The sequence below is a fragment of the Oryx dammah genome, unplaced genomic scaffold (genome assembly GCF_014754425.2).
Source record: "Oryx dammah isolate SB20612 unplaced genomic scaffold, SCBI_Odam_1.1 HiC_scaffold_20, whole genome shotgun sequence".
Classification (NCBI taxonomy): Eukaryota; Metazoa; Chordata; class Mammalia; order Artiodactyla; family Bovidae; genus Oryx; species Oryx dammah.
In genome coordinates this window covers 15,263,166-15,288,360 of record NW_024070204.1, presented here as the reverse complement: position 1 = coordinate 15,288,360, position 25,195 = coordinate 15,263,166, and the positions used below count along the sequence as shown (strand labels likewise).

Below are 25,195 nucleotides of genomic sequence, written 5' to 3'. Positions count from 1 at the left end.
CTTGTTCCTTAGAAACACATTTTGAGGATGACTTGGACCTTGCGACTGGCATCCTTTAGAGTTGAGGTTGAGACAGCATCAGATTTGGGTTTTTCTGCTGCTGTTTACATGCAAGTGAGTCAACTCTAGTTGAGCAGAATTCGTTTCCTTAAGGTCTTTTCCACCATGCATCTGTTTATTTGTTCCATTCCAGTGTAAAGGTACAGTGGTATCAGAATTGTTCATTTACACCCCCCAGGAAACCACTTTATCCACCACAATATAGTGCTTTTATGTGACTCCTTTTACCCCTGAGTCTTAGAATAGACTCCGTGTCCAACGCTATTGTCCTTTAGTTGCAGCTTTTCCGCTCAGTCCTTCCCGTGATGTTGTTTCATACATTTGTAATACATTCAGATTCTTCTGTGATAATCTGAGTTATTTCCTAGGATCCGCCAAGGTTCCTTCTTTGGCTGTAAAGTTCTATATGTCTTTAAAATTTTGTTTGTTTTTAACTGGAGGGTAATAGCTTTACAGTATTAGGGTGGTTTCTGCCAGACATCAGTATGAATCAGCCACAGGTGTACATATGTCCCCTCCCTCTTGAACCACCTTCCGTCTGCTACCCCATCCCACCCCTCTAGGTTGTCACCGAGGACCTGATCTGAGCTCCCTGCACCGTATCTGTTTGGCGTATGGTAGTGTATATGTTTTTCCATGCCACCGTCTCAGTTCAGTCCACCCTCTTCTTCCCACCCCGTGTCCACAGGTGCGTACTGGGTGCCCGTGTCTACATTGCTGCTCTGTAAATGGGTTCATTAGTACCATCTTTCTAGATTCCACATAACAGAAAGATTAATATGTATCATGTCAGGTATAGTATCATATGAAACAGTTTCCTCAACCTAGAATTTTCCTATTTTTGACCTGTTCAGCCCTCCCCGAGGCCCTGGCAATCACTCATCTTTCTGTTGTCTGCATCCATTTTGGCCCCAGGGAATGATTTCGTAGAAGACAGTTTTTCCACGGACCAGGGATGGGTGGGGATGATTTCAGGATGATTCAAGCGCATTACATGCGTTGTGCTCTGTATTTCTAATTCCATGCCACCGCTGACAGGAGGTACCAGTTTGCAGTCCCAAGGTTGCGGACCCCTACTTTATAGCTTTGCCTTAGTCAGAATGTCAGGTAATTGGAATCACATACATAGTATTGCATTGGCCAGAAAGTTCATTCAAGTTTTTCTGTAACCTCTTATGGAAAAACCTGAATGAGATTTTTGGCCAACCCAATATATGCCCATTTCAGAGGGGCTTCTTTCACCTAGCACTGTGCATTTAAGGTTCCACCATGTCTTCTGGGGACTTCAGAGTTTAAAAAAAAAAATCTGAGTAAAATTCCATTGAATGAATACCACAGTTATTTTTCCATTCACCTATTGAAGGGCATGATGATTGCTTCCAGCTTTTGATGGTTATGAATAAAGCTGTTATAAACATTCACATGTATGTTTTTGTGTGAATGGAAGTGTTCAACTCAATTGAGTAAATATAGTTAACACTCCTGATCCAAGGATTTCACATCCAGGAATTCAACCAACCTCAGATCAGAAATACTCAGGAGAAAAAATACCACAAAGTTCCAAAACACAAAACATGAATTTACCAGCAACTATTTACATAGCAGTTACATTATTTTTTATAGCTATCTAGGTAGCATTTACATTGTATCAGGTATTATGGGCTTTCCTGGTGGCTCAGATGGTGAAGAATCTGCCTGCAATGCAGGAGACCTGGGTTTCGATCCCTGGATCAGGAAGATCCCCTGGAGAAGGGCACGGCAGCCCACTCCAGGGTTCTTGCCTGGAGAATCCCCATGGACAGAGGAACCTGGCAGGCTACAGTCCATGGGGTCACACAGAGTCAGACATGACTGAGCAACTAAGCACTGAGGTGAATTATACAGGAGGATTTGTATAAGTTATATGCGGGGGTGTGTGTGTGCATGCACACACGCTTCATTTGCTGAGTCATGTCTAACTTTTTGGACCCCATGGACTACAGCCTGCCAGGCTCCTCTGTCTATGGAATTTTCCAGGCAAGAATCCACTGGAGTGGATTGCCGCTTACTACTCCAGAGGATCTTTCCAACCCAGGGATTAAAACCACTTCTCGTTGGTCTCCTGCATTGGCAGGCAGATTCTTTACTGCTGCACCACCTGGGAAGCCCCCAGAAAACAAACTTACCCTTTACCAAAGGGGAAAGCGAAGGGGAATCAATTAGAAGTTTGGGATTAGCAGGTACACACACGATTTATGAAACAACAAGGACCTACAGTATAGCATTGGCACTTATATTCAGTGTCTTGTAATAAAGAAAGTGAAGTCGCTCAGTTGTGTCCGACTTCTTGTGACCCCATGGACTGTAGCTTCCCAGGCTCTTCCATCCATAGTATTTTTCAGGCAAGAATGCTGGAGTGGGTTGCCAATGAAGTGTCTTGTAATAACTTATAGTGAAAAAGAATCTGAAAAAGAAATACATATATGTAAATATATATGTAATACACATATATAAATGTAATATATATAAATCTGGTTTTTATATATAAAATAACCGAATGACATCTCTATACACCGGAAACTAACACGATTGTAAATTCACTGTCAGTTAAAAAAAAAAAAAAGAGCATGATGAGGTCACAGACGGCACGAATTTATGCATCCAGGACAATTTTATTGAGGAGGGAGTATTTGCAAAGCCCTTAAAAGACCCATGAAACTCAACAGAGACAACGGGGAAACATTTTAGGTGGGGAAGCTGGCTTCAGCTGAGCCAAGACAGGAAGTTTTAGTCAAGGAGCTGCTAGAGTTACTTCTCATCTGAGTTAGATGTAGAGGGTGGGTGGGACGCATTGATGGGGAAAACAGATTGGAATGTATTGGGTGGGGGGCTTCAGTGGGAAATTGAAGCTTTTGTGTTAATTTGGTGTGTGTGGTCAGTTCAGGAACAGGCGGGGGAAGGACAGTGCTAACACAGTGCCTTAGAAGTTTCATGATGCGCCTGTGTGTTATTTATGTTCAGAGTTCCCTTCCCCATTAAATAGTTGGGGTTTGTGTGGATCCGAGGTGAGGACCACAGTGCCCACCTATAACAGCTTGGATTGCCTTGCTTTTTTTAACTGAGCCCATCTGGGAAGGGTGTGGTTTGAAGGCTGTATCTGGTGGGTGAGAAATTTCCAGGCTATATAATCTGACCCCTAGCACTGACTGACAGCTTCAGCCACTCGTGTAACCAAGATGCTTCCCATTCCTCACCTGGGAGCGGAGTAGGCTTACTTCTTCTCCAGGGGAAATTTGTTTCTGCCTCTTTCTCAAAATGAAAAACTTAACCAGTAGCAACAACTGCCTTGAATGTTGAACAGCCCGGGAGAGAAGTGACTGATGGGAGACAAAGAATCTTTGTCTCTAGTTTAATTGGCTGTTGTTTACTTCCTGTTCAAGGTCAGGAAACTTACACTGCTCCTTCAGGAACTGTGCTTTTGAAAATCATTCAAAAGCAGGATAAACCCCTGTCCACTATTTATTAACTGCTTTTGAGAGTTTGATGTAATGAAACAGCCAATAAAGATTGAGAGGTCTTAGGTCTTAATTTTTTGTTAATTAGTAAGACTTAAGGATGGAGTCTTGTGGAGACTCAGTCACTGTAAGGCCAGGAATAATATTTTATTAGTGTGATCAATTTTTGGTAAACCCTCCTGTAATATTTTTACTTCTTAAAGTTGATGAAGAATTATCAGCCTTCTTAATATTTGTTTGCTTTTAAAGTTGAATTAAGGTAAAGGTTTATCCCATGAAAAAAGTGAAAGTGTTAGTCGCTCAGTCTTGTTGGACTCTGTGCAACCCCATGGACTGTAGCCTAGCAGGCTCCTCTGTCCACGGGATTCTCCAGGCAAGCTACTGGAGTGGGTTGCCGTGCCCTTCTCCAGAGGATCTTCCCGACCCAGATATCAAACCTGGGTCTCCTGAAATGGCAGGTGGATTCTCTACCGTCTGAGCCACCAGGGAGGCCCATATCCATGATCTGATCTTAACACAAATATACCTAATATATTAAGTCCTCTCTATTACACTGGTGTCTCTCTTTCACTCCACAATGTTTACTTATCAAAATGAAGAGTTATGTAATGGTTTTATGCAAGAATCAACTTAACAGTTCTTGGGATGCTAGGTACTAATCCTCCATAATATGGACTGTGTAACAAGTTCCTCCACTGCAGAGCTGCCATGTACGTAAATTTGACAATGTTTCATCGAGGAAGCAAATCAGAAGCCATTAAAAAACACAGTAAAAAAAAAAGAACTCCTTATTAGTTTTAGAATGTTATACCACTCAGTTTCAGTCTACCAGTGTTGTGCTGGGGGAAGTCTTCAGAGAATATAAAGTTTTTTTTTTTAATTAATTGATTGATTTTTGGCTGCTCTGGGTCTTCAGTGCTGCTCGAAGGCCTCAGTAGTGGCAGCTCTTGGGCTCTAGAGCCCAGGCTCAGTTGGCACACGGGCTTAGTTGCCCAGCAACATGTGGGATCTTCCTGAACCAGGAATCAAACCTGTGTCCCCTGCATTGGCAGGCAGATTCTTAACCACTGGACCACCAGGAACGTCCCTGGAATATGAAGTTAAAAACAAATGTATTAGGCTACTAAAGTAGAACAGTAAGACACACTTTGGTATAAGGCTTAGATCCCATGTCTGGTAATTCTGTGTTCTGGGGACTCATAGTGCCAGACCCAGGGTTCACCTCCATGTTGCATTCCAAGCAGATTGGAACCAGAGAAAGCCTACATTTGTTGGGTCAAAGCAGGGACTAGATTTGCTCTGGTGCATCCCAGAGCTTGTGGTTGTTCAGTCTATGGAAAAGTAAAAAGTGAAATTGCTCAGTCCTGTCCGACTGTTTGTGACCACATAGACTGTAGCCTACCAGGCTCTTCCATCCTTGGGGTTTTCCAAGCAAGAGTACTGGAGTGGGTTGCCATTTCCTTCTCCAGGGGATTTTCCTAACCCAGGGATCAAACCCAGGTTTCCCGCATTGCAGGCAGACGCTTTACCGTCTGAGCCACCACGGAAGCGCCCAGTCTATGGAAGATTCTTAATAAATACTTTCAATTGATGAAAATAGTAATGTTTACTTTTACCTCATCTCTAAGACATTGTGATCCTATCAAGTGGTTAGTTTTTAGACTTCAAATAAATTAAGCATCTCCTTAAGAAGGGAGAAAAGGACTCATTCTGGAAATCAGTTGTAGCCTGTGTTCAGAAGTACCTGCTTGAATGATCAAGTTGCATTCGTTGTGAAAGCAGGCGCAGTCAGCATGAAACGTGTTGCCCAGGCAGGCTCATGCCATGGGGTGGGGCTCAGTGAGTGTCTGTTGTGGGTCAGCTCTTCTCCGACCCCTGTCCATGGCAGCTGGTACCCAAGGAGGGAGGCGGAAGGAGTTGCAGCCACCAGGGGCTCAAAGAACAGTTAAATTCTGTCGTTTCTCTGGGCTGAGATGCAATGAAACATGTTGTCAGCCTTTCATTGTCTGTGTTAACAGTTACCAAAGATGGATTTGCTCAGAATTCGCTGTTAGATTTTCCAAAAGGTTTCCTCTGTCCACTCGTTATTTCCGTACATAGATATTTGACTGAACTCACAGAGCAGTGAACCAGTTTCTGCTTTACATTGCCATGGCCCTTAGAATTGTGGTCTTTGATCACCCGCGTTTACATCGTGTCTGTTCCTGACAGGTTGTTTCTAAGGCCCCCTCCTCAGTGTTACTATTTTTAGATACTGTCTCCCTGTGCCCGGAAGACCCAGAGTTTCTGGAAGTGCTATAATACAGGACACATTTTCTGCCTAGATTTCACTGTACGCTTTTCCCTAGAGAAGTTTCCAGCTCACTCCTTTGAGAATAGTATCCTATGGAAATATGCCTCCAATTTTATAACATACCAGTTGGAAAACATGGCTTGAATCAAGTTTGATCCACATACTAGTTTTCAGGAATGCAAATCACTTTGAACTTTGAGTGATTTAAGCAAATATTAAAACTGGTTTGACCAAGTCTTTTAGCCTTACTCACTTCCAGTTTCCTCATCTGCAAAATGGAATAATATTACTCATCACACCCACCCCATCAAAGTTCTGCATTCAAGTGCTGTACGAGTTGAAGGATGGCTGTGGGAATCTCCCGCGTATCAAGTAAGAGGACTTGATTCCTGCAAGGCTGCTAAGAAACCATTTGAAATCCTATGTGTATACTCATCAGTAGTTCTTTTGAGGGTAGATTAATAGAATTCTTTTTAAAAATTATTAATGTTTTTAAGATTATGTTTTTATGGTTCTTATTTTAGACTATAAAAATAACATAGCTTCCATAAAGAAGCTGATAATCTGTTGATTAACATTTGTGAAGCCTGTTTTGCCAAAAATTAAGGCAAAATAAAATACCTGGTTAACAGAAGTGACTGTTGAGAAGTAGATTTAAGTTTGAGCTTCCTGCCAACCAAAGCAAAACGGTGAATGTGATGCATTTTCTACTCTTTGCTCCCTTTTCATCACTGTGTTTATTTCCAGTTTATTTTATCTTGCCTAATTCCTCTTTGACACAGTGTGCTTAAGTAAATCACAGTGAGTTATGATAGTCATCAATTTATGAGTGTATAGTCAGATAAAGCATAGCATTTCTTCTAGAGAGAATAGTTTTCTCCCCTCATAGCAAATTTTAAAAAAAAATTGGTCTCATAGATCCATGTTAAATGATACTACATGACAGTGAGACAGCAGAGTGACTTTAGAGTTGGTTCTGTGCCAGCCTGGCGTCCTTGTCCAGCTTGTCCTCTCCCCTCAGGGGTCTTCTCTTCAGGAGACTCCAAGGCATGGAGAGGGTCTCACCTTAGCAGGAGGACTGGATTTCCCCACCACCCCCGCCTTGGTTTCTGGTCTATGTGGTGCTTAATCAGTGTGTGTGTGTGTGTCTGTGTCTGTGTGTGTGTGTGTGTGTGTGTGTGTCTGTGTGACTTTTCCCATCAGAGGAGAGAGGATGCCTTCTGTCTGCAGTCCTGGCTGGTCCCAGACACACACACACCCCTGCCTCTGTGTGGCAGGCTGCATTCCCACCCCCTCTCCCTGGGCCCTTCTCAGGGCTCCTTGGTTTCAAATCTAGAACGTCTCAGATCCGTGAGGTCTCAAACACTGAAAAGCATTAGAACTTCAAGGGTCCACAGATAATTAACTCCTTCTATATTCATTAATTAAATAAACACAGATTGAGCATCTCCTTACTATGGACAGGTGACTATTTCCAAGTCCCACTGTCATACTTCTTACTGTCTCTCTGTGATATTTTTGGAATTATGGAAGGCTAGGTAATATTCAGGGTAATCGTGTTCATCAGCACACAGATGCATTTTTCTTTTTTGTTGTTGTAAAACACCTTCCCTGTCCTGTGTCCCTGTCTGCCAGAACTTCTGTTGCCCTTTATGTAGACATTTAGCTACCTTTACCCAAAAGCTTGCCTTTACCCATAATTGATTTTTGTGGAGGGCTTAGCATGCTCTGTTATCCATCACTTGTTTTATTGAGGCATTATGAAATCTTATTTTTTCAGATTGTAAGGGGAAAGGTTCTATTTTTTGTTTTGTTTTGTAGAATTAAATTACCTGAAGCTAAATGTATTTAGTCCTGTCTCCAGAATGCAAATTTTCTCTTGCATCCATCTCTTTTTGTCCATTTTAAATGCCTCGGTGTCAGTCTGGCTTTTACAATACTTTTTTTCTAGGCTTTATTAAGCTGTAAATCGCATTGCATACAGTTGACTCATTTTAGAGCATAGCATTCAGTCATTTTTCACATGTTCACAGATCTGTGCAACCCTCACCCCCGACACTTAAAGCATTTTCATTAGCTTAAAAAGAAGCCCTCTTACCTGTCAGCTGCTGCCCCTCTGTCTCTGCAGCCCCGAGCAGCCACCACTGTACTTCCTGTCCCTGTAGATTTCCTGTCCTGGACATTTCACATGAATGGAATCATGGCACATGTGGTCTTTTATATACCTGGCTTCTTTCACTTAGTGTAGTGTTCTCAAGGCTCATCCATGTTGTAGCAGGTAGCAGCACTTCATGTTTATGGCTGATTATATTCCTTGTCATGGATATGAAGCACATTTTCATCTGCTCATCAGTTGATGGACATTTGGGTTGCTTCTACTTTAAAGTACCCTTCTAGCAGCTTCTCCCCTGTTTCTCTGCCCCCATTTCCACCTTATTCCATGAAGGACCTCTAGAATCCATTCTGTACCTGATTTTTTCTTTTACTTTGTAAAAAAATTTTTTTAAGTGTCTTCAAAGATATACAGCCAAACAGAAATGTCTCATGTGGTATGCATGTATGTGATTATTTCCTTCTTTTAGTGCCATCTGATTTTCCCCCTTTTTTCTTAGCCGTCTCTTCTTCCCACCACCCATAATAGTGCCCCCCACTCCACAACAGCCTGGCATGTCTCCTCCCATCCTTTTCTGCACATCGTGTATCTAGATGTATATATTCACACACATGTGCATACGTAGAACAGGCGTCATGTTTGATGGGACCACTGTTTGGTTTACAGTAATGAGATTCTCATCATACTTCTCTGCATCTTGTTTTTCTCATCTTACAAAAGGCTTGAGAGTTAACTGGGGTATTTAAAAATACATTTAGTATTTATTTCTATGTGACGTGAAAGTCGCTCAGTCATGTCCGACTCTTTGCAACCCCATGGACTATACAGTCCGTGGAACTCTCCAGGCCAGAATACTGGAGTGGGTAGCCTTTCCCTTCTCCAGGGGATCTTCCCAACCCAAGGATCGAACCCAAGACTCCTGTACTGCAGGCGGATTCTTTACCAGCTGAGCCACCAGGGAAGCCCATTTATGTGTTATTTAATAATTTTATATATTATTTGTATCTAATATTTATTGCTTATTTAATTTGTTAATTTTTTTTGAATTTATTTTAACCACACCACTCAGCTTGTGGGATCACATTTCCTGATCAGGGATTGAACCCACAGCCTCATCAGTGAAAACACAGAGTCCTAACCACTGGATCTCCAGGGAAGTCCCTACTGGGGCATTTTTAATTTGTGCTTATTTTTTAATGGGCACATAACATTTCATGATGGGCATGATGTCAGCGTATACCCGGCCATTCCTCTGGTCTGGTTTCCAGTTTTGCCACTACCAAGGGAAGGGGGAGGGGAGGGAGGTCCGTCTACAGCCCAGGTCTGACCCCGGCCGGCTGCCCCTGAACCTGGAAGCAGTGGCTTCAGACTTGAGTGCCGTGTCCACGGTCAGCACAGGTTCCCTCTCCGCCTTTTTGGTGTGAGCTGTGCTCTCTGTGTAGAATGTCCCGTCCCCCCAGCACTGAGTTGTAGATACAAGAGTCCAGACTCTGACTTATGGGATCTTAATTCAAATTCATGTACCAGCTGTACCATCTCGGTACTTTTCTTTCTTCTGTATTCCCAAGGAACATGATTTTGTTTTTCAATGTGTTTTTAAATTCACTTTGAATTGGAGGACAGTTGCTTTACGATATTGTGTCTGTTTCTGCCATATATCAACGTGAATCAGCCATAGGTATATGTATATGTCCCCTTCCTCTTGAACCTCCCTGCCGCTTCCCACCCCTTCCCACCCTTCTGGGCTGTCACTGAGCGCCAGATTTGACCGCCCTGCGTCATGCAGCAAATTCCCACTGGCTGTCTGATGTTGCATGTGGTAATGTGTATGTTCCGATGCTACTCTTTCAACTTGTCCCACTCTCTCCAACCCCCACTGTGTCCAAAAGTCTTCTCTATGTCTGCGTCTCCATTGCTGCCCTGCAATAGGCTCATCAGTACCATCTTTCTAGATTCCATATGCACTAATGTATGATATTTGTCTTTCTCTTTCTGACTTACTCTGTATAATAGGCATCCACCTTATTAGAACTGAGTCACATGCCTTCCTTTTTATGGCTGAGTAGTATTCCATGGTGTATATGTACAACTTATTTATCCATTCATCTGTCGGTGGATGAAGTTTGATATTAGACTGTCTACTATATAAGCACTGATGTCTGACATACCTGTCACCCTCCTAAATTCCAGGGTCATTGGAGACAGAATCAGCCCGTGAGGCTATGCAAGTGAAGGGCAGAAGGTATAAGGGATTCTCTACTTTCCTTTCAATTTTGGTGTGAACCTAAAACTGCTCTTAAAAAAAATAACTGTGGAGACAGTAGAAATATGAGTGGTTGCCAAGGGTTGGGGAGAGGTAGAGGTGACTAGATGAAGCCCAGGATTTCTGGGCAGCAAAACCACTGTGTGTGAGGCTCTGATGATGGACACATGTCATTACACACTCATCAAAACTCACAGAATGTAAACACCCAAGAGTGAGCCCTGACGTCAGCTGTGGGTGATAGGATGTATCCTGTGGGCTCATCCATTATAATGAATCCACTACTCTGGTGAGCCTGTTGGTTTAAGACACAAAAGAATCTAGCAGGTATTTTTTATGTTTTCTCCCCAAGCATGAATCACAAAACCTTGATGCATAGTAGGTGTTTATTCATTTAATATTCGGTAAATGGATCTCCTGGGACTTTAATTACCCTAGTTCATGGCTGTTATTTCCCAAATCCTCCTTAGCTGTTGGCCAGCAAAACTTCCCAGTTAGGACACTGCAGGGAGTCTTTGAAGGGGGGCCCTCCAGTTCTGGACAACCAGTTACCAGTGTGGACTGGAGGCCATGAGGGAAGTTTTAAAAGGACACATGCCTTTGAGTTGTGACTTGTCCCTCACCCCCCTTAGCTGTGTCATCTTTGAACCAGAAAGAAAAGGAAGTTAAAACTCAGAAGAGACCCACCAATGGAAATACAGGTCTACTCCCCTCACGATGGCCCTGTGGGTTGCCCAGGGTGACAGTCTGCCCAGAGATCCGCCTTCCCCTGGGTAAATTTCTGTGAAGGGGCAGAAGCACAGTCACAATGGGAGCCTGGAAAGAGTGGCCACTCCTGGTGGCTGCCTCCTGCCCTCCCCTCCCTGGGCTCCATGAAACCCTACAACCACACCACACTAATTAGCCCGAGAATGGAAGGGGTTGTCATGGCGACCGAGCACTTTTTAAAGCACAGGAATGGTGTTCATTATTGTTCAGTGTCTTTAGCTGTGGCGAAAAGGTCAGTGTGGCAGTTGTTTTCCATATGAATTTTGGCCTGAGAGCGAAACTGAATGTGGAGTGTTCCTCGGAAGGACTGGAAGATGGTAAGTGCAGCTGGACTTTATGGATAGGGGTGTCCGTTTAGTAGTATTTTTCAGAGTTTTAATAACTAGTACCAAACTAAGGAATTGCATGGACTTTGTTAAGTAGAGATCGGAAGAAAAGGAGCAAGGGAAAAATAGTATGGGTGAGGAATGGTGAAAGTTTAGAGAGATTTTTTAAAAGTTGGACAAGTCTCGAAGCATCAAATGATTAAACATGAAATTTGTAGATTTCTCTGACTATGAATTTAACAGCTAACTAAGCCTGATGTCTTATTCAGTGTTTGTTTTATGTTAGCTCTCTGGTGGTGGTTGTGGATTCAGATTATATCCCCAAATAAATTGAAGAACTTTTAACCACATACCTTCAGAACTGTTACAGCTCTCTATCTTTTAATCCAAAGATTAAGCACAGGAGTAACCAAGGCTAATTTTTTCATGCTTTTATTCTGTTCTTTATTGTCTAAGAATATTTGAAATAATTAAGACTAGAAACCAATGAGCCACAATTCTTTGGGTATTTGCCCTAGTTTATTGGCTAGATTTGGGTAGAATACTGCCAAGCAGAGACAGTTTGACTACAGTGTTTTAGGAGAAATTAAATAAGAGAGAAGTCATTCTGCTGCATGGGACAGCAACGTTTCCATCAAACGCTGCAAAGATTTGCAGAGCATTCTTCAGATTTACGTTTTGCTAGTTTGGAAAGCCCACAGGATAACGTGCCTTTCAGCCTGATTTTGTGCTAATGACTGGCTGTGTTTTTACAGCTCACAAATTTAAGCCACTTTATGTCTTTGCACTTTTTAACAACATCTTTGGGTCCTATGGCACTATTTTTCAGCCATCTTATACACAGTTCTGTAAGATAACAAAATACAAGTTACTTAAAGGAAATGGGGTGTCTGGATTAAAAAACAAATCGCTGCTCAAAAAGCTGTGAATGGGAAATGGCCTACTTTGGGGCTTTTCCCTGAAAGACCATTGTCCTGTCAGCAGTGCCAGTTTGTTTGGCAACTGAGCAGATCTGAGAATACGATTCAGAATGTTAAGTCTTGGTTTGATTTCCTCTGCCTTTCATTTGTATGCCCCGGGATTAATATATTTAGTGTTCATAGTACGGAGTGTGATAAACAGCGTGTTTGACTAGAAGTTGAGAATTTTTGTTTCTTTTCCTCTCTAGCCCCTAACTCTTCCCCCAGTCCTCCTTGGGTCACTTCACTGCATTCCTCAGCTAAAAAAATGCCTGGAAATTGAAGTATTAAAAACAAAGTGATAAACGTATGACACTTTAGCTTCTTTGGAAAACATAGAATTAAAAATGGTGGTCTGGTTATGATATTCGTAAAATAATCAGAAATTTGAACCTGGATATTAATGTCAATGAATTATTGATATCTTTTTAATATAATAGTATTGTGATGAAAAGTGATCGGAGGGTTAGTTGCTTAGTCATGTCCGACTGTTTGCAACCCCATGGACTGTGGCCCGCCAGGCTCCTCTGTCCAGGGGATCTTCCTGACACAGGGATAGAACCCTGGTCTCCTGTACTGAAGGCAGATTCTTTCCCATCTGAGCTACAGGGAAGACTCCTAATAGTGTTATAGTTCTATTTAAAAATGATACTGATGGGGGGACTTCTCTGGTGGTCCAGTTGTTAGGACTCCACGATTCCACTGCAGGGACACAGGTTTGATCTTCATTTGGGGAACTAAGATCCTGTATGCTGCACAGTGTGGTTTAAAAAAAAAAGAAAAAGTAAAAAAAAAAAAAATGATACTGATACGTTTAAAGATTAGAGGGTGTGCCGTCTGGGACTTGTTTCCCAAAAAAGTCCAGGAATGAAGAGTATGTGGGCGAAGGATGGGGCAGGGTTGATAGTGCTGGCTATTACGACAAGTCTAGAGGGACACAGGATGAGTTCATTTTCTCTTCCATGTATCTGTGTAGGCCCAGAGTGTATGTGTGTACAGCTATGGCATGGGTGGTCTTGTTAATAACCTTATCTTCTCACCTCTTGGCACATTTTAGATGCCCAACCAGTTTGACCAGGCAGTTGTGGTCAACCAGCTGCGGTACTCCGGGATGCTGGAGACGGTCAGGATCCGGAAAGCTGGCTATGCCGTCCGGAGACCCTTCCAGGACTTTTACAAAAGGCAAGATGGAGCTGCAGAGACCCTCTTTCTTTTCAAAGCGATTGGGGAAAGGGTTGTAACCCAAGGTGATGCTGGACATTCTCACGTTGCAGGTATAAGGTGCTGATGAGGAATGTGGCGCTGCCTGAGGACATCAGAGGCAAGTGCACGGCCCTGCTGCAGCTCTATGATGCCTCCAACAGTGAGTGGCAACTGGGGAAGACGAAGGTAAGATTTCAGAGGGCGAATGGCTGGCTCGTCAGCCCCCAGAGAGATGTTTAAGTTCTGTGTCCTGTGATGACTGCTAATCAGTTGTTTGTCAGTATTAGGAAGATGGTATCATGGTATCACGCTGGCCAACACTCTATGTCCTTCCACCATTAACCTTTTATTTGAAGTCCTTGACTCTTTGGAGACTCTGTTCTTGGGGACCCACTGAAGCATCAGGTCCTGAGTATGTTTTCATTCAGGCGGTCAACAGATGTTGGCTGATAAGCAGCTCAGTGCCAGCAAAGAGCTAGGCAGCCTCCAGCATCTAAGAAGTGAGGCACCAGATCCTCTAACTTTGCATTGTCGTAACGCTGCACGTTCCCTGTGCACCACGGGAGCTGTTGGGTGGGAGACCAGAAATCGTCTGAAATCATGTAGGTTGCCCAAAGTCCAGTCCCGAAAGCCAAGGTGAAATCCATTCTTTACACGTGCAAATATGAAGCCTTTACCCCTTAGCTAAGTGGTGAGTGGTCTGGCCTCGATTGCAAAAGTTAGCCATAAAATTGGCAGTGCAAACTTTTCTCCCAGGATCAAAAATGGCCAAAACCCTCATTTGGGCTTCCAGCTTTGTCTCCCGCCCCACGTCCAGTGTCTTATCACACGGGAGAGGCAGAAATGCGGGCAGCTGGGGCTCGGCCTTTGAGTGTGTGGATGTCCTCAGAGTTGGAGGTCTTCCTCGAACCTCACCTTCTGACACTGCAAGCAGCAGTGTAGGGCCAGAGAAGTATTTTAAAGTCGCTGCTCAGATTATGTTTTTAACCCAGGAGTTTCTTTGTATAAAAAAAGAGAGGAAGAAGAGGGAAAGAGAGACAGGTATCTTGCAGTTTGACTGTCTTCGTCTTAGAGCTGCTCTGATAAAATACCATAGCATGGCTTAAACACACACATTTATTTCACACAGTTCTGGAGGCTGGAATTCTGAGATCAGGGTACCTACGTGGTCAGGTTCTAGCAAAGGGCTCCTCCTCTCTTTACAGTCAGCTGCCTTCTTATTATGTTCTCTAACGTGACCTCTGGTCTGTCTTCCTTCTTTCCATCATGGGACCTCACCCTCCTAAATGAAATTACTTCCTAAAGGCCCAACTTTCAAATACCATCACACTGGGAGTTAGGGCTGCAGCATATGATTTGGGGGCAAAGGGGTGCTAGACATTCAGTCTGTAACACTGATGTGAAATTAATGTCAAGTATTCAGGCATAAATTGGAGGTGACTTAGTACACATCTGTTAGGGTAGAAATAGCATGCAGAGGTATTGTGTTGGTTATCTATTGCTGTGTAACAATCAGCCATAAACTCAGCAGCTTTCACAGCACAAGTCAGTGATCTCCTAGTATCTGTGGGTCAGGGGTCCAGGCATAGCGTAGCTGGCCCTCTCTCTGGGTCTCAGTCTGTCAGCTAGGGCTGCATTCCCTTCTAGAGCTTGGGGTCCTCTTCCCAGCTCATGTGGCTCTAGAACTGAGTTCTTTGTGGTTGTAGGACTGACTGTTGTTGTTCAATCACTCAGTCGTGTTTGATTCTTTGCAACCCCATGGACTGTAGCCCACCAGGCTTCCCTGTCCTTTACTATCTCCCAGAACTTGCTCAAACTCACGGCCATTGAATCAGTGATGCCATGCAACCATCTCATCATCTGTCGTCCCCTTCTCCTTCTGCCCTCAGTCTTTCCCAGGTCTCTCTTTTCCTGCAGGCTGCTACCCTGAAATTACTCTCAGCTTCCCACCCCATTTCTTACCCCATGTAGTACACGAACACTCTGCTACACGGTGCACACAGTAGGAGCTCAGTCAGCGTCAAGTGCTTAAATCAACACACACACACACACACTGTTAGGGAATGACACGAGATTGTTATATGTTTAGTCACTCAGGAAGACACCCACTGGCGTTCTCACCCTGGGCCCACCCGCTTCTTCGGGGCCAGCAGGAGAAGCTTGGTGGAGTCTTACATATAATGTACCCCTTCCCCTGTGCCACGTCCTAAAAGAAAGTCACAGATTCCACTCACCGTAGTCAGATTAAGCAAGGGCGGAACCCACTGGGGCGTTCGGGGTCCCTTGGGGTGTGTGTCCTCGCAGGTTTGTAGGTCTCTGTACCGGGAACTCTCCCCTCTTCTTGTTTGAGCCAGTCTATCCTTCAAGTCTGCTTGGATGCAGACTGATGGGAATCCTTTTTTTTTTTTTTTTTTTCTCTTTTTTTGAATTGAAGTATAGTTGATTTACAGTGTTGTGTTAATTCTGCTGTACAGCAAAGTGACTCAGTTATACACGTATATACCTGCTTCTCCATATTCTTTTCCATCATGGTTTATCACGGAATACTGAATATAGTTCCCTGTGCTATCCGGTAGGACCTGGTTGTTGATCCATCCTATAATAGTTTGCATCTGTCAATCCCATGCTCCCAATCCACCCCTCTCCCACCCTGCGCCCCCAGTATATTCTCTATGTCTGTGAGTCTGTTCTGTTTTGTAGATGCTTTGATTTGTAACACAGTGTAGGTTCCACATGTAAGTGGCATCACGTGGTATTTGCCTTTCTCTGGGAATCCTTTTTGACGTGTTCTTCTCACCCTGCACTGAGACTCACCCCTAAATTGGATTAAGCCCCCTCCTCTGTCATGGCTTCCCTCATAGATCAGTTGGAAAGAATCTGCCTGCAATGCAGGAGACCCCGGTTCAATCCCTGCTTCAGGAAGATTCCCTGGAATCTTACATTCTCTATAATATATTACATTCTCTATATTATACCCTCCTCCTATCTCACTTCCTTGTATGGTGGAATAATATCAAAGATCATTGACTTACTGAGCCAGTAGCAGTCACTTTTTTGAGCACTGAGCACCAAAAACCCAATCCAACTTCATTTACAAATGGAAGTCAGGCCCCAGCACAGCTTAGACCTGGGTGTTGCACAGGGATATAGAGACATTAAAGCATTGCCCCTGGTTTACTTATTTGCTGGGAGATGTCATCTCATTATTATTGTTGTTCAGTTGCTCAGTCATGTCCGACTCTTTGCGACCCCACGGACTGTAGCCCTCCAGGCTTCCCTGTCCTTCACTGTCTCCCAGAGTTTGCTCAAACTCATGTCCATTGAGTTGATGATGCCATCCAACCATGTCGTCCCCTGCCCTCAATCTTTCCCAGCATCAGGGTTTTTTCCAATACAACGAATAAATTATAGTGTGATCTCTTTAAGGAATGAGGACACAGCTCCAGGAGAGAGCTCACTATGAATTGAAACGACGAGGATCAGAAAAGTATTCAAGAAAAGGAAGTCTTTAAAGAGGAGTTAAATTTTAACTGGTGACACGTTGGCAGTAGAATGGAGGCTTATCATTTCATGTAAATCTTCGGAAGTAAATGTAAACATGGAGAGCGTTTGAATTGTATCTGCTAAATAGCTTTGACCTTGACCAACTTTTGACTTAATCATATGCTAGCAGTGTTTCTGTCTGTGCTACTGCCAGAGGTCTTTGCATTTAAACCCGTAAACCACTAAGGAACATCCAGATCTTCTGGATAAGAAGTTTCTGTCGACACTTACACGGTAGAAGGAACCGTGGGCAGCACTGTAGTCAGGAAATTCAACATGGCACCAGGTCTGAATTCACAGGCTTAAAAACACATCTAGTTGTTGGAAGGCAAGGATTCGTGTCTGCTGGGGAAGCACCCCTAAAGAAGACGGGAGGCTGGCTGAGCCCCCGGAGCAGCCCAAGCAGGAGATGTGATGTGTGTCCCCACTGAGAAGCTGAGTTTAGGGAGGCAGAGGTGACAGCTGCTCCCCTCTTTTTTTTCCTGGCTTAGACTTTTCCCTCTGCCCTGTGACTCCAGGACGTTGCACTTTTCCGATCACCTGGACTACACTGCCAGACCTTACTTCTTCTGTGGCAATAAAGTCTGCAAGAGGTGTTCTAAAAAGACATGTTTATTAGAATAATCCATAGGCTCTTAAGCTATCTAAAGAAAGAATTTTTTTTTTTTTTAAGAGCCACAGGAAAATATTCATATTGGGTAGTGAGTCAAGGTTGGCTGAGCAGCCCCCTGAGTGGGTGTTGACCTTTCCTAAGCTGTTTGATGATTCCCGACAAGGACCTCCACTCACAGCAGCTGGATCCTGCTAACTTTATCTTGGCTGTGTCCTGGGAACATGGTGACGTGGCAAAAGACACCCTGGGCTGGAAGAACTGGCATCAATTCCCACGTGTTACTGCGTAAATTCAGGGTAGATGTTCTTAATGAAGCCAAGTCAGGTCTCTAAAGCATTTTGCTCCATTTTCCATTATGGAAAGAGGATCTAGATAAAGATGTGGGTGTAAGTCTAATGGGCAGAGCAGAGAGCTCTCTTTGATGGGCATGAAACTAAAACAGGTATTTCTGATTCTGATCCAATCAAGAGAGTCTTTAGGCTTCTGATTCGGTGTAAAACGCTTTTCCCTTCATGTTGTTGTTGTTCAGTTACAAAGTCATGTCTGACTCTCTTACCCCATGGACTGCCGCAGGCCAGAGCTCCCTGTTCCTCACTGTCTCCCAGAGTTTGCCCAAGTTCACATCCATGATCAGTGATGCTGCTGTCTCATCCTCTGCTGCCTTCTTCTCCTCCTGGCTTCAGTCTTTCCCGGCATCAGGGTCTTTTACAATGAGTAGGCTCTTCGCATTAGATGGCCGAAGTATTGGAGCTTCAGCTTCAGAATCAGTCCTTCCAATGAGTATTCAGGATTGATTTCCTTTAGGATTGCCTGCTTTGCCCTCCTTGCAGTCCAAGGGACTCTCGGGAGTCTTCTCTGGCACCACAGTTCAAAAGCATCAATGGTGATCAGCCTTCTTTATGGTCCAACCGTCACATTCCTGGGGTTCCCTGGTGGCTCAGTTGGTAAAGAATCCACCTGCAATGCAGGAGACCCTAGTTTGATTCCTGGATCAGGAAGATCCACTGGAAATGGGATAGGCTACCCACTCCAGTATTCTGGCCTGGAGAATTCCATGGACTGTGTAGTCCATGGGGTTGCAAACAGTCAGACATGACTGAGTGACTTTCACTTTCTTTCTTTCCCACATCCCTACTTGACTACTGTAAGCATCAGAGCTTTGACTATATAGACCTTTGTCAGCAAGGTGATGTCTTTGTTTTTTAATACGCTGTTTAGGTTTGTCATAGTTTGCCTTCTAAGAAGCAAGCATCTTTTTCCTTCATAAAGCTTCCTGTTTGTTCATGTGATAAATATATGGCTCTTTGGAATTAACAGTTTTGTTTTATTATGTCACCACCACCATCATCACTCTTCATCAAGATTTAACTTTAGTAATCCCGTGGGGGTCCAGCAGTTACAGCTTCATGTCCACTGTAAGGGGCACAGGTTTGATGCCTGGTCAGGGAACTAAGATCTGGAATGCCATGCCACACAGCTCTGCCAAAAGAAAAAAAAGTAAATGGCGAATGTTAAAAAAAAAAAAAGACTTTATTACTTTTTCTTTTAAACAGTAAGCAGAAGCATTTGAGTAAGCTCCTTAATGTAGAAGAGTCATCTCAAAGAGAAGTTTAAATATTTCTTTGAAGTCCAGTCTTGGTGAAAACTGCTGCTGACCCATGGTTTAGGTAGAGATTTATATTTCTGGAAACTTTTTATCGTTATCGAACAAACACAGTTTATGCTTGTAGCTTCTGCTTTTTACTTTTTTTTTTTTTTTTAACTAACGTTGCAGTCTCTTTATGCATCCATGGAGCATATTACTTGCAACTGTAGGAAGAGCATTGTATGAAAAGGTTTTCTGGGAGAGGTATTGTGGGAGAGTTTTACAGATGCTCAGAAATCCACAGCAGGAGTAGGTAAGGTTTCTGTGAGTCACATGGTGGTAGAATTCTTTATTTGCTTTTTTGCTCAAATGTCTTGGAAGAAACAGAGCAGAAAGTCTGGAAGAATGTGCCATCAGGACATGATGCATCGGTGTAGGCCAGAATGAGTCACAGGAGCATAAGTCAGGAAATCACGAATGAGGGAGCGTGCCATTTAACCCCCGACCAGTATTTGGGATTCGTTTTTTTAGGTAATAATTCAAAACTTCTTAGATGTGCATCACATTGGAAACTACAAAATTAAAAGCTCCCGCGATTGAAAAGTGAAAGTGTTAGGTGCCCTGTTGTATCCAACCGTATATGACCCGATGGACTTTAGCCCGCCAGGCTCCTTTGTCCATGGAATTCTTCAGGCAAGAATACTGGAGTGGGTAGCCATTCTCTTCTCCAGGAGATCTTACCAGCTTAGGGATGGAACCTGGGTCTTCACTGTCTGAGCCACCAGGGACACCCTGCCATGATTGAGGGGAGGGTCTTTTATTTTCATACTTTTTCAAATACTAGGGATTCTGATACAAATGCCAATTGCCAGACACATTTATTTTACGTAAATGACAAGCTTAGTATTGAAGTGCCCATAGGCAGAAACAGGCCAACAGATAGCTACCGTCTGTCTAGTCCTGATTCTGATTGTCTTGTGGTGGCTGTAACATCAGTGATACAGTGCTCATTTCAAACAGTTTACAGAATTACTCTTAAATGTCAATTTTTTATGTGCTTTATTTTGAGGCCAAGAAGCTTGATTGTAATCACTTGACAGCGTAAAGAGAGACTTTCCACGTGATGACAAATAACGTTTTACAAATGTCTTGGTTATTTTCCCCTCCGTTTCTTTCTTTCGTCAGGGAGTCTTTTAATGCCTCTTGTTACTTAGTGTAGACTAGTGCTAGTCCCTGAACTGTTTGCTCTGGCCCACGATGAGATAAGTGTTTATAAACTTCAGTGGCAGTTTCACAGTCATCTTACGCCTGTTGATCTAATAATAACCAAAAAAGTAGGACTTCTATGTTAAATATCCTTTGGATTTTTTTCTTTCTGGTAATATATTTTTGACTACATTTTACAAAAGTCTTAGTCTTTGACAGATGGGATATTAAAAAAAATCCTTTCCCTACTAGGAATTTGAGATTCCCTCTGCTGGGCAGCATTGCTTTTTGTGTTTGGAGCAAAAAATCGGAGAGAGAAAAAAAGCCTTACTGCCACCCCCCCCCCCCCAAAATGATCTCTGACTCAGAGAGGCCTTCCCTATACCTGCCACATTCTGCGGTTGTGACGTGTCCCTCCCTCCTGGGCAGGTCTTCCTTCGTGAGTCCTTGGAGCAGAAACTGGAGAAGCGGCGGGAAGAGGAGGTGACGCGGGCGGCCATGGTGATCCGGGCGCATGTCTTGGGCTACTTGGCGAGGTAAGAAGTGTGTGGAGGGGCGGGGGGGTGTCTAGCATGTTTCACCCGGTGGTGCTGGCTATTATATGCTTTCATTTAAAATAGACCCAGGCGGTTTCTTATCAGGACTAGGCTAAGCAGAGGGCCAGGGCAGCACTCCTAATTGGTGATACCAGTTAGCTTGACCTGGGCAGGAAGTGAAAACAGGGGCTCGTGATGTCTCAGAGCGGTAGCGTCACTAGGGGGCACTGGGCGAGATATTTAAATAGTTTCCCTAGTTCCTTGGAGCCATATACTGAAGCCACAGGCAGCTCACCTGTTTACTTTGGTGTTGACCCATGGGGTCCACAGCGGCCCCCTCTCCCAGGTTTGCCCAGTGAGGCAGGTACTTTCTTGTGCATCCCTAGACCAGCAGGCTGGTCCGCTGGTCATCATCTCATCATCATACATTACATTTTCTCAAACATAAAAACCATCCTGCTGTGGTGAATCCTTTTTCCTTTTGCTCCTAAGAACAGCAGAAAGTATCACATCCCTTGATTCTGTTTACAGCCTCACTTCCTGCCTGGACTTTGCAAAGTCAGTTATTAGGAGCGATTTGTTTATTTAGCCAATATGATGGCAGGCTTCTTGCTTGAGTTCTGTTATTATTCTTTTGTTTTTCTTCTGTTTTGCCCACAAGGGCCTGCTCATTGGCTCCCTGTAATGAGTCCCAGTAATGAGTGGATCAGCCCCAAATAAGGTCCTGCTCTCTTGTCGTGTAACATTAACGTAAACTCCTGTGAAGAGCTCGTGGCCTCATTCCATCCTCAGCAATACTGTTGTGCTGTTTTCGTTCTCGTTTTTCAGAAAGCAATATAAGAAGATCCTTGATTGTGTAGTGATCATACAGAAGAACTACAGGGCCTTCCTCCTGAGGAGGAGATTTTTGCACCTGAAAAAAGCAGCTGTGGTTTTCCAGAAGCAACTCCGAGGTCAGATTGCCAGAAGAGTTTACAGACAGCTGCTGGCAGAGAAACGGGCAGAGGAGGAAAAGAGGAAACGGGAAGAGGAAGAAGAGAGGAAACGGGAGGAGGAGGAAAGGTATGGGCTTTCCTTATTTGCATGAAACAGGACACCTTTGGAGTTTTTATGCTCTAGATCCAGCCTTGAGGCCGTAATTCCCAAAGCAAGCTGCTGAACCTGCTGTTGGAAACAGTACCTTTTGTTGGGTCAGATAAAATTCCTTGGCACCACTGAAGACCCAGTTTCGTGCATATTTTTATTCATGCAAAGAATAGCTGTCTGTATTGCCCAAGGAAGACACCCCGTTCATCCTGCATGCCTTTTAAGTCATCTTTAGCAAAGCTTTTGTTAAAAAGTTCACTGTTAGCTCCTAGTAATGGTAGATGCCATTCTTGTAGCCGTTAACAGTGAGTTTAGCATGATTTAAGGGTTTGGGAGGGATTGTTAACTTAATTATTGCTAGGTTTATTTTTTTAAAGGTTTACTTATTGCTGAGCTGGGTCTTCGTTGCCACCTTCAGGCTTTCTGTAGTTGCAGCAAGCAGGGCTACTCTCCAGTGCGTGGGCTTCTGATTTCTCTTACGATGGGGCATAGCTCTAGGCTTGCAGGCCTTAGTAGTTATGGCACACAGGCTTAGTTGCTTTGCACCATGTGGAATCTTCCTGGACCAGGGTTCGAACCCAAGTCTCCTGCATTGGCAGGCAGATTCTTAACTAATAGAGCACCACGGAAGCCCAGTTAGTGCTCGTTTTGAGATGTCTATGTGAATAGAGTTGGCACGTATGCAACAATGTGGAAAACTGGGAGATGGGATCACAGTAATCTATGTTCCTCTGGAAACCATTTGAATATTTGTTTTATGTGGATTTTTATTGATTTTTCAAGCATGCTACTAAAGCGTGCCCCTCAACTGCTGAGCAAGCATTTGTAGCTTGTGCATCGGCAGAATGCGCCAGAAGCTTAGTGTTGTGACTTGTTTTTTAAACAATAATCTTGGGGGAAAAGAACCTTGGCTTTCTGAAAAGTGGTTCTCAGATTTTTTTTTCATTGCTTTCATTTATTTTCACTGTCTTTTTTCCTTGACTGTTTTTAGAGAAAGAGAGAGGGAACGAAGAGAAGCGGAGCTCCGTGCCCAACAGGTGAAAAATGCCATGACCACGTGGCATCTTGTCTGTTACCTTCCGATTACTGACACTTCTGGAGAAGGAAATGGCAACCCACTCCAGTATTCTTGCCTGGAGAATCCCATGGACAGAGGAGCCTGGCAGGCTACAGTCCATGGGGTCACAAAGAGTCAAAGTCAACTGAGTGACTAACACTTTCATTGACAGTTTGCCTCAGGGATGAGAAACTAAAATAAAGATATAGGGAGAAGGATTCAAAACTAAAGACACAGGAAGAAGGATTTTAGAGGAGATGTTTCTGTTGGCATTTTTAACCCATAATACAGTTGGGTAAAAATGTGTGAATGTCTTCAGATTTTTGTGCCAATCACAAAAGCATGCTAGCTCCAAACTGGTAGCGCCCCTGTGCATTAGTATTTGCTCAGACTGCGATAATATGTAGTGCCACAGCCCAGAGGGAATTAAACAAAAGAAATCGATTGTGTCACAATTCTGCAGGCTCCAAATCCAAGATAAGTTTCTGCAACGGTTGGTTTCTTCTGAAGCTTCTCCCTGTAGGTTCATGGTGTGTCATTTACATGGTCTTACACCTATGTGCATACTTCCTGGTGTCTCTGTGTGTGTGTCCCCTCCTATAAGGACATCAGTTAGATCGGCTTAGAGCCCTACCTTGGGGCCTCACTGTAACTTTATCACTTCCTTAAGGTCCTGTCCCCATATCCAGGCGTATTCCAAGGGTCCTGGGGGTTAGACTACAGAGGATGAGATGGTTGGATGGCATCACTGATTCAATGGATATGAGTTTGGGTAAACTCCAGGAGTTGGTGATAGACAGGGAAGCCTGGCATGCTGCAGTCCATGGGGTCACAAAGAGTCAGACGTGACTGAGCCACTGAACTGAACTGGGGGTTAGGGCTTCACATGGCAGTTTGGCGGAGGGAGGGGTGCAGGTCAGCCCACAACGGGCCCCATCGCATCATGCAGGAGGGCCGCTGGCCCCCTTCTCTGCAGGGTCACTTCCTGACCTCTTCCTTCCTCCGGGATCCAGGAGGAAGCATCCCGGAAGCAGCGGGAACTGGAAGCCTTGCAGCAGGAGAGTCAGAGGGCAGCAGAGCTGAGCCGGGAGCTGGAGAAGCAGAAGGAGAACAAGCAGGTGGAGGAGATCCTGCGGCTGGAGAAGGAGATCGAGGACCTGCAGCGTGTAAAGGAGCGGCAGGAGCTCTCCCTGACCGAGGCGTCCCTGCAGAAGCTGCAGCAGCTGCGGGACGAAGAGCTGCGGCGGCTGGAGGACGAGGCCTGCCGCGCCGCCCAGGAGTTCCTGGAGTCGCTCAACTTCGACGAGATCGACGAGTGCGTCCGCAACATTGAGCGCTCGCTGTCGGTGGGGAGCAGGTGCGCGGGCGAGCAGGCCGCTGGGGCTGAGAAGCCCAGCTTCAACTTCAGCCAGCCCTACCCAGAGGAGGAGGTGGACGAGGGCTTTGAGGCCGACGACGATGCGTTCAAGGACTCGCCCAACCCCAGCGAGCACGGCCACTCGGACCAGCGCACCAGCGGCATCCGGACAAGCGACGAGTCCTCGGAGGAGGACCCCTACATGAACGACACCGTGGTGCCCACCAGCCCCAGCGCCGACAGCACCGTGCTGCTGGCCCCCTCGGAGCACGACTCCTCCGCTGGGGAGTCCACCTACTGCCTGCCGCAGACCCCGGGGGCCCTGCCCGCCCCAGAGGGCGACTACGATTATGATCAGGATGACTACGAGGACGGGGCCATCACCTCTGGCAGCAGCGTGACCTTCTCCAACTCCTGCAGCAGCCAGTGGTCCCCAGACTACCGATGCTCCGTGGGCACCTACAACAGCTCCGGGGCCTACCGGTTCAGCTCGGAGGGTGCCCAGTCCTCGGTGAGTACCCGCTGGCCTGGTGCCACCCACTTCCTCGCCCCCCGCCCCCTGCCGGCCCTCACTGGGCTGGAAGTTGTCTGTCATCCACGCCCCTGTTGCACCTTCCCTGGGATGAAGACATCCCCCCACAGGATGGGCCAAAGGCAGGCTCTTAGAGCTGGTCTGAGACCCATCTCTCTTGCCAGAAGCAATCGGGTGAGAAAATGGGCCTATTGGAGCTTC

At 44.8% G+C, this 25,195-nt stretch overlaps 1 protein-coding gene across 1 annotated transcript in view; it reads left to right on the top strand.

The window, feature by feature from the left end:
* Positions 1-25,195, top strand: part of MYO10 (myosin X) — a 256,528-nt gene that overhangs the window by 201,367 nt on the left and 29,966 nt on the right. The window contains exons 20-25 of the mRNA XM_040262479.1: positions 13,334-13,458; positions 13,551-13,665; positions 20,856-20,962; positions 21,791-22,024; positions 23,040-23,085; positions 24,119-24,973. Of these exons, the coding sequence (XP_040118413.1) occupies positions 13,334-13,458; positions 13,551-13,665; positions 20,856-20,962; positions 21,791-22,024; positions 23,040-23,085; positions 24,119-24,973 (1,482 nt within the window). The remainder of the gene's footprint in view (positions 1-13,333; positions 13,459-13,550; positions 13,666-20,855; positions 20,963-21,790; positions 22,025-23,039; positions 23,086-24,118; positions 24,974-25,195) is intronic.